Genomic DNA, 8,087 nt, shown 5'->3' on the forward strand with positions numbered 1-8,087 from the left:
TTTTCTGACAATGAATTCATGCTCATTTCAGATTTAAAAAAAAAATTGAATTCCAGTCCCACCATCTTCCAGGTCCCCAGGACATTCTTTGAGTTAACAAGGCAAAAGTGAGGTCTGCAGATGCTGGAGATCAGAGACAAGATTAGTGTGGTGCTGGAAAAGCACATCAGGTCAGGCTGCATCCGAGGAGCAGGAAAAATTGATGTTTCAGGCAAACTTTCTTCAGGAATTGGGTTTTTGGCCGAAATGTTGTTTCCCCTGCTCCTCTGATGCTGCCTGACTTTCTGTGCTTTTCCAGCGCCACTCTAATCCTGTGTCTGGGTTAATATTCCAGTAAATAGTACCACTAGGGCCATTGCCTCTTGGGGGAAGATTTCTGTAACAACAAAGTGAACCCATGCTCCATTTTTAAACTTTGCCTCCCATCTCACCCCGTTTCTATTTATTTCTCCCCCCACCTTCCCCGTTGATAGTGTGTGCTGTTTGCCGGCAAGTTGAACACCATCGCTGGGGTAGTCACCATCTTCTTCCTGATGGCCTATGCTGCTGTTGATCTCGCTTGCCTGGCCCTGGAATGGGCCTCTGCCCCCAACTTCAGGTAATGCCCACCCCCTCCCAATAGGGGAAGGAGCTCGCTGTGTTTAGATATAACTGTCAGGCGTTACTGCAGTGACCTAGCCGGAGGCAGGACAAGACTGCATGTAGATGAATGAGTGATGCGTGACTTCCCCTGGCCATGTGAAGCAGGCCACTCGGCCCCTCTGCTGCACCAATTATAGTTGCCGTCCTGGCTCCCCATTCTTCACCCTTCAACCCCCACTCCCAGCTCGATTTTAACCAGAGATTCCCGACTTGGAGTGGATCAGTGGTTCAGGGTGAGCTTGCCAATTTGATACAAACTTCAGCTTGAGAGTGATGGGAGGGTTGGTTTTTTTGGATTGGAGGCCTGTGACCAGTGGTGTTCCACAGGATTGATAGAGTCCACTTTTGTTTGTCATTTATATAAACAAACTGGATGAGAATATGGGAGGTATAGTTAGTAGGTTTGCGGATGACACCAAGATTGGTGGTAGAGTTGACATTGCAGGAGGTTATCTGATATTACAAAGATGTCTTGATTTATACAACTAATGGTGGGGCCCCAGGTCGTGTTGCAGAACAGACTGAGGGGAATTATGTACTGTAAGGTACATAATTCGTTTGAAGTTTGCATCACATGTACGCAGGTTAAGGCATTTAGCACACGTGCCTTCATTGCTCAGACCCTTGTGTTGGGACGTCATGCTCAGGTTGTACAGGACGTTTGATTTTACTGCTCCTCGGATGCCGCCTGAACTGCTGTGCTCTTCCAGCACCACTAATCCAGAAGGACGACATTGTGAGGCCTCTTCTGAAATACAGTGTGCAATTCTGGTCACCCTGTTATAGGAAGGATATTATTAAACTGTAGAGGGTTCAGAAGAGATTTACCAGGATGTTGCTGGGAATGGAGGATTGGAGTTATAAGGAGAGGCTGGGACTTTATCTCCTGGAGGAAAGGAGGCCGAGGGGTGACCTTAGAGATTTTATAAAATCGTGAGGGTTAGAGAGAAGGTAGATGGTAGATGTCTTTTCCCTAGGGTAGGGGATTTCAAGACTAGGGGTATAATTTTAAAGGTGAGAGGAGAAAGACTTTTAAAAGACCAGTGAATTTATTTAGTGGTTTGTGCATAGAATTAACTTCCTGTCAAAGTGGTGGATGCTGGTATAGTTACAACACTTAAGACATTTTGGATAAGTCCATGACTAGGAAAGGTTTGGAGGGATATGGGCCAGTAGCAGGCAGCTGGGACTAGTTTAGTTTGGGATTATGGTCAGCATGGACTGGTTGGGCCGAAGGGTCTGTTTCCGTGCTGTATGACTCGAAAGAATGGATGGACTCTCTCTTTTTTCGGTATAAAATGTTCCGTGGGCGGTAGTTCCTGAGACTGTGTCTCTTGGAGAAACCGTTGAAGTTTCCCTTTCGAGGGGGGTGTGGGGTGAACTGTAGGAGGGATGCGGCCTAAAATGGCCCCCTTGGCTCTCCAAATGGGGAGTGTCGTTTGTGAGGTGTTTGTAACGGTGGTGTCTCCCCTCACTCAGGCCGACCTTCCAGCTCTTCAGTTGGCACACGTGCCTGCTGGGCATCATCAGCTGCTTGGTGATGATGTTCCTGATCAATCCAGCCTACGCCTCGTGTGGAATTGTCCTCATGCTCGCCCTCCTGGTGGTGATCCACTACCGATCTCCGACCAGCAGTTGGGGCTACATCAGCCAGGCCCTCATCTTCCACCAGGTGAGCGTTTTTGTGTGGGGTGGGCGGAAATCTGCTATTGGCCCCCTTGAGCTATGTTGGCTTGCTAGCTCCTGATTTGCAAGGGAGCATTTGAGAATTGGCCACTTTGCCCTGGGTCTGGAGTCACCCATGCCCGTTGAGGGTTAGTGACGGTTACTGTAGCCACCAATAGCTTTGATTCTGGATTCCAAGTTGAATTTGTCTTCCTGCCGGTGGGATTGGAACCAACTGAGTTCTCCTGGTGTTACTAATAATGGTAACATCACTGTTTTGGTGGGGGCGGGGGAGAATGGGGGAGGGAGGGTAACACCCTGCTATCTTCTCCCCTCCACTGTGAACATTGACCCCAGGATACTGGGGGCAGTGGAATTCGGGGTCAACACAGGATCTTGCTCAGCCTCTGGGGTGGGGGGGGCCTCTGTTTTAGCATCTCAACTGAAAAGGTGACTCTTCGGTCAGAGCAGGCTGTCGTCATGGTGGACCCCAGACAGCGTCGGCCTGGATTACAGGCTGCAACTAATCCTGCATGCGGAATGTGACGCGGTGACCTACAGGCCTGAGGCCTGGAAGCTGGGACGTCACGGGTCAGGTTGTCTTTATTCCTGTTTCCAGGTGCGGAAGTATTTGTTGCTGCTGGATGTCCGGAAAGAGCACGTCAAATTCTGGAGGCCTCAGATCCTGCTGATGGTGGCCAATCCACGGACCAGCGCCCAGCTCATAACCTTCATCAACGACCTCAAGAAAGGGGGGCTCTTTGTGCTGGGCCACGTGCAAATCGGGGACCTTGGTAAGATGGCGCCTTTCTTCCGGTCGGAGAGGGTGGAGGTCGGTACGAAGTGACCTATACGTGACATTTTATGACTAGTTGCCGAAACACAGCTTCTCTTGGGTTGCCTGGCCAGATGACTAATCAAGCAAAGCCATCACATGAGCCAAATGTCGGTGGGGGGAGGGTGTGGGCCACAAAAATAATGTGGCCAATATAACAGTATTGCTTTATTTTCTGGTTTCTGTCATTGATTTGGGGCTTTGCTGAGGTCTGGGGCATGAGGGGTTCTGGGCTGTGGGGGCGGGCCCTCCTGACAGTTTCATTTAGTTTTAAACATAATTTGAAATGAAAAGCCCCCTCCGCTCCCAACAAAATCAAGAGGTTGCTATCAAAATTTTATAGGACCGGTTTGATTTTGGTGTCTCGTGATGACTATAGTTTTGGTGATGGGTGTAACGTTCTAGATTGGCTACATGTGGATGCCAACTGTACCAACCCAGAGGAGTGCGGATGAGGTGCCCAGTCCTATAATGTGACACCTGGGGGGGGGAGAAATCAATTAGCATTTTTTTTTGAAAAGATTATCTGGCACTCCCTCTTTCCATTTTCCTTTTTTAATCACCCTGTGCGACCCAACTCCCTAAAGCTGCAATTCAGCTGCAGAGGCAACTTTTTAAAATTTTATTTGCACAGCTGACCTGGAATCTCGCCTCTTGCCATCTGTGGCTTTTAAAATTTCTTTACCACGTTTCACAACTGTGAAGTGGGATTCGGACCTTTTTCCTCCCCTGCTCCAGAGGTTTTATTTCCTGGGATGTCATTGTCGTGGCCATCCCTAGTTGCCCCTTTAATGGGTTGCTTGCTTGGCCATTTTTGGTGTGCATGGAGTCACGTGTAGCATGGACTAGGTAAACAGTTCATTTCCTCTTCTTTAACCCCCCCCCCTCCACCTGACTCCTTAAAGGGGTATTAGCCCCTGATTTTTTGAGGGGCTTTGTATCGATGACCAACTTATTGAGAGTATTTCCAATTCTGGGTTTTACGAATTAGATTTAAATTCCACCATTTGCGCAATGAGCCACAGACCGTGGGTTATGAGCCTGGGCCACACAATGATTAGAACAGGAATGTTGCAACAGCGCAAGCCTTCCCTTGGTGGTTTGTGTTAAAATACAGGAGCTTTTTGGATGTTTGTTTTGTGAAGGAAGTGCCTTTTTTTTTTGTTTGTCGCGTTTTTGAGCTGCTTTCTGTGGGGAGTGTCAGCACTCTGAACTGATTCCCTCTTCCCCTCTTCCCCTCTTCCAGACACACTTCCCATTGATCCCATCCAGCCCCAGTACAACTTCTGGCTGAGTCTCGTGGACAAGTTGAACGTCAAGGCATTTGTCGATCTGACTCTGTCCCCGACAGTGCGGCAGGGTGTGCAGCATCTACTCCGTATCACCGGGCTCGGTAAGAGGTCAAATCGCCCGGGGTGGGGTGCAGCAAGAGATCCGGTGATCGGCTTTGAGAAGCTCGGTGGGCGATGGAATGTTGGGATCCTCTTGAAGACTCTTTTTTTTTTTGGAGAACTGTGTCCAGTGTTGGCCGCCCTGTTACAGGAAGGATGTTATTAAACTGGAGAGGGATGAGAAAGGGATTTACTGGGATATTGCAGGGAACACAGGGTTTTTACACTGGAGCATCTGAGGCTGAGGGGTGACCTAATGGCGGTTCATAAAAATCATGAAGGGTATAGATAAGGCGAATGGTAGTTGCCTTTTCTCCCCTCTCCTGGGTGTGAGATTAAGACCGGAGGATGTATTTTCAATGTGAGGAGAGATTTTTTTTAAAATACAGGCAATATTTATTTTACACTCTCACTTGTATATGGAATGAACTTCCAGAGGAAGTGGTGGATGTGGGTGTAGTTAGTGATTTAAAAGACACTTTTGGATAAGTTAATGGTTTGGAAATGTTTGGAGGGATATGGGCCAGGAGCAGGCAGGTGGGACTAGCCATCTGGGATTATGGTCAGCATGGACTAGTTGGGCTGAGGGGTCTGTTTCCTGACCGACCGACAACAGGAGGCCATTCAGCCCCATTCTAATCAATAAGATTGTGCCTTCAATCCCACATCCCCTTCTGCCCAAAGTTTGAAACATCTGCTCCCTTGGATGGATGAATTAAATCCTGCCCCCCCCCCATTCCCTTTAATATTCAACAACCCTCCTCATCTCTCTCTTCAGTGGAGTGTCCCCTTCATTTTAAACTGTTGGCCATTGTTCTAGTCTCTTCTTTCTTGTCTTCCCCCCAAAACCAACCAAAGGAGTCATTTGCCTTCAGCAATTGCCCTAATCCAGTGCTGGCACGTTGGGCAGAATGGCCTCCCATCATGCTGTGATTTGCAGAGTGTCCTCTGGATCTGAGCTGGTTGTACAGACTCTATTTCTGCTTCCGTTCTCCCCGCTCACCCAACTCCTCTACGTCTTTGATCAAAGTTTTTTTTTTTAGCTTTGAATATATCGGACAGCCCAGCTTTCACTGCTTTTTCCACCCCCCCCCAGTGAAGGGGGAGAGAACTACAAACACTGGCAATTGGGGGGGGGGGTGTAAGAACAGGGAGTCCTCATTCCTAACATCAATGGAAACCCCCATTTGATCAGAGCGGCCTCCTTCCTGTTTATACAGCGAGCTCTGAGTTAGACACTTGACTCTCCAGAGTCCCACACAGACAGGATAGTGAAGGAGTTTCCTTTATTGGTCAGTGCATAGTGTATAGGAGCTGGAGGATCGTGTAAAAGATATTGAAGTTACTGTTGGAACATTGGGTGCAATTCTGTTCTCCCTCCTATAGGAAAGATGTTGTGAAACTTGAAAGGGTTCAGAAAAGATTTACAAGGATGTTGCCAGGGTTGGAGCTACGGGGAGAGGCTGAACAGGCTGTTTTCCCTAGAGTGTCGGAGGCTGAGGGGTGATGTTTTATAGAGGTTGATAAAATCATGAGGGGCATGGATTGGGTAAATAGACACAGTATTTTCCCTGGTGTCGGGGAGTCCAGAGCTAGAGGGCATAGGTTTAGGGTGAGAGGGGAATTAGGGTGAGGGGAGAAAGATTTAAGAGACCCAAGGGGCAACATTTTCACACAGAGGGTGGTGCGTGTATGGAATGAACTGCCAGAGGATGTGGTGGAGGCTGGTACAATTGCAACATTTAAGAGGCATTTGGATGGGTGTATGAATAGGAAGGGTTTGGAGGGATATGGGCCAAATGCTGGCAACCGGAGCTAGATTAGGTTAGGATATCTGGTCAGCATGGACAGGTTGGACCGAAGGGTGTGTTTCCGTGCTGCGTGACTGACTCTGCCAGAGGAAGCGTTCGGGGTGGGTGTAATGACAATATTTGAAAGGCAGGTCCATTGTGGATAGGGAAGATTTAGAGGGATATGGGCCAAACACAAATGAATGAGGCTTACAAGTTGGGGAAGCATGGGCTGTTTGGGCCGAAGGGCCTGTTTGTGGACTGTCTGCCCGTTGTTGTTGTTGTCGTCGTCGTCGCTGAGGAGCTGACGCGTGATTGTTTTCTCTGTCTCTGTCTCTCAGGTGGGATGAAGCCTAACACGTTGGTCCTTGGATTCTACGACCACTCCGTTCCTGATGACTACTTCCTGCATGACCCGGCCTTCAGGGACGCCAGAGACAACAATGACCACTTTGGTGTGGACCTTGCCTCGCTGCAGGCCCACTTCCCCCCCGTGCGGGACGGCGAGACCCCCAAGAACCTGTCTGAGCAGGAGTACGTCGCTATCATCTCCGACGCGCTCAAGATGCAGAAGAATGTGTGCCTGGCGCGGGGTTTCTTTGCCATGGACCGGAAGGGGCTGCTGCTGTCCAAGACGCGGCCGGAGAGGGTGTCCATTGACGTGTGGCCTCTGAACCTTCTGAGGCCTGACAGCACTGACTACGTGGACGTGTGCAGCCTCTTCCTGCTGCAGATGGCCTGTGTCCTGACCATGGTGGCCTCCTGGAAGGCCGCACGCCTGCGGATCTTCCTGTGCATCGAGCCCGGCGACGGCAGCTGGGTCCGGAAGGAGGAGAAGCTGCGCCGGCTCTTGGACCAGCTGCGCATCAAGGCCACCATCAAGATTGTCACCTGGGAGGCGGTGGGGCCTAGCGGGCAGGCCTCAGCCGACCATGTCTCCGATGGATATCTGCGGGCGGTCAACCGTATGATCCTAGACCAGGGTTTCCACACGGCTGTCCGGTTCCTCTACCTGCCCAGGCCTCCTGCTGAAACCACCCACTCCCAACGCTACCTGGAGCAGCTGGCTATCCTGACTGAAGATTTGGGGCCTACACTCCTGATCCACGGCCTAACTCCAGTCACCTGCACCGACCTATGACAGGCTCCACCAGATATCCCCGGCTCCCTTTAAAAACAGAAAGCCCTGATGGGCACAGACTCTGAACTCTAACTGACCATCTCGTCTGGTCAGCAAAAATAAAACCGTGCCTCGGACACTTTATTTAAAAAGAGAGAGAGAAAAAGGGTGGGGTTCTTGCTCATCGCTGTTATTTATACTTAAATAAATGAAGAATGGGGTAGGGCTTTGAGGGGAAAGGATTGTGTAATTTGGATTTAAAATGTTTTTTTTCCAGAAGTGAGGGTGGGATTCTAACTTATTAAAACGTTAAACAATATTTGTTCCGCGTTTTTTGTTTGGTTTTTCCGACTGACTCCGTGTCAGTCCGAGATCTTCCTGTGTAGTGATTTGGTGAGGTGTTGCCATGGTAATGACAGCCCAGGCCCTCCAGCCAACTCCCAACATTGTCTCTGTCAGACCTTCCCAACCAGGGCCTGGGGGCTACCCCACGCAGACCATCCTGACGATGGCCTCTGCCTGTAGGGAAGGCCCAGATGGATCTTGAGCCTCCCTCTGTTTCCAGGGAGTGAGTTCCTGGTTTGGAGCCAGTCCACTACTTTTTCTCTCCTCCCTTCAACCCCCCCCCCCCCCTTTCCTTTTTT

General features: G+C 49.7%; 1 protein-coding gene across 3 annotated transcripts in view; it reads left to right on the forward strand.

Annotated features, from left to right (window-relative positions):
- slc12a9 (solute carrier family 12 member 9) overlaps positions 1-7,762 on the forward strand; it is a 38,276-nt gene extending 30,514 nt beyond the window's left edge. For all 3 annotated transcript variants that reach the window (XM_043683551.1, XM_043683552.1, XM_043683553.1), the window contains 5 exons: positions 474-598; positions 2,122-2,314; positions 2,927-3,101; positions 4,389-4,535; positions 6,665-7,762. In XM_043683551.1, coding sequence (XP_043539486.1) covers positions 474-598; positions 2,122-2,314; positions 2,927-3,101; positions 4,389-4,535; positions 6,665-7,464 — 1,440 coding nt within the window. In that variant the 3' untranslated portion in view covers positions 7,465-7,762. The remainder of the gene's footprint in view (positions 1-473; positions 599-2,121; positions 2,315-2,926; positions 3,102-4,388; positions 4,536-6,664) is intronic.
- Positions 7,763-8,087: the final 325 nt, after the last annotated feature.

The sequence above is a fragment of the Chiloscyllium plagiosum genome, chromosome 48 (genome assembly GCF_004010195.1).
Source record: "Chiloscyllium plagiosum isolate BGI_BamShark_2017 chromosome 48, ASM401019v2, whole genome shotgun sequence".
Lineage (NCBI taxonomy): Eukaryota > Metazoa > Chordata > Chondrichthyes > Orectolobiformes > Hemiscylliidae > Chiloscyllium > Chiloscyllium plagiosum.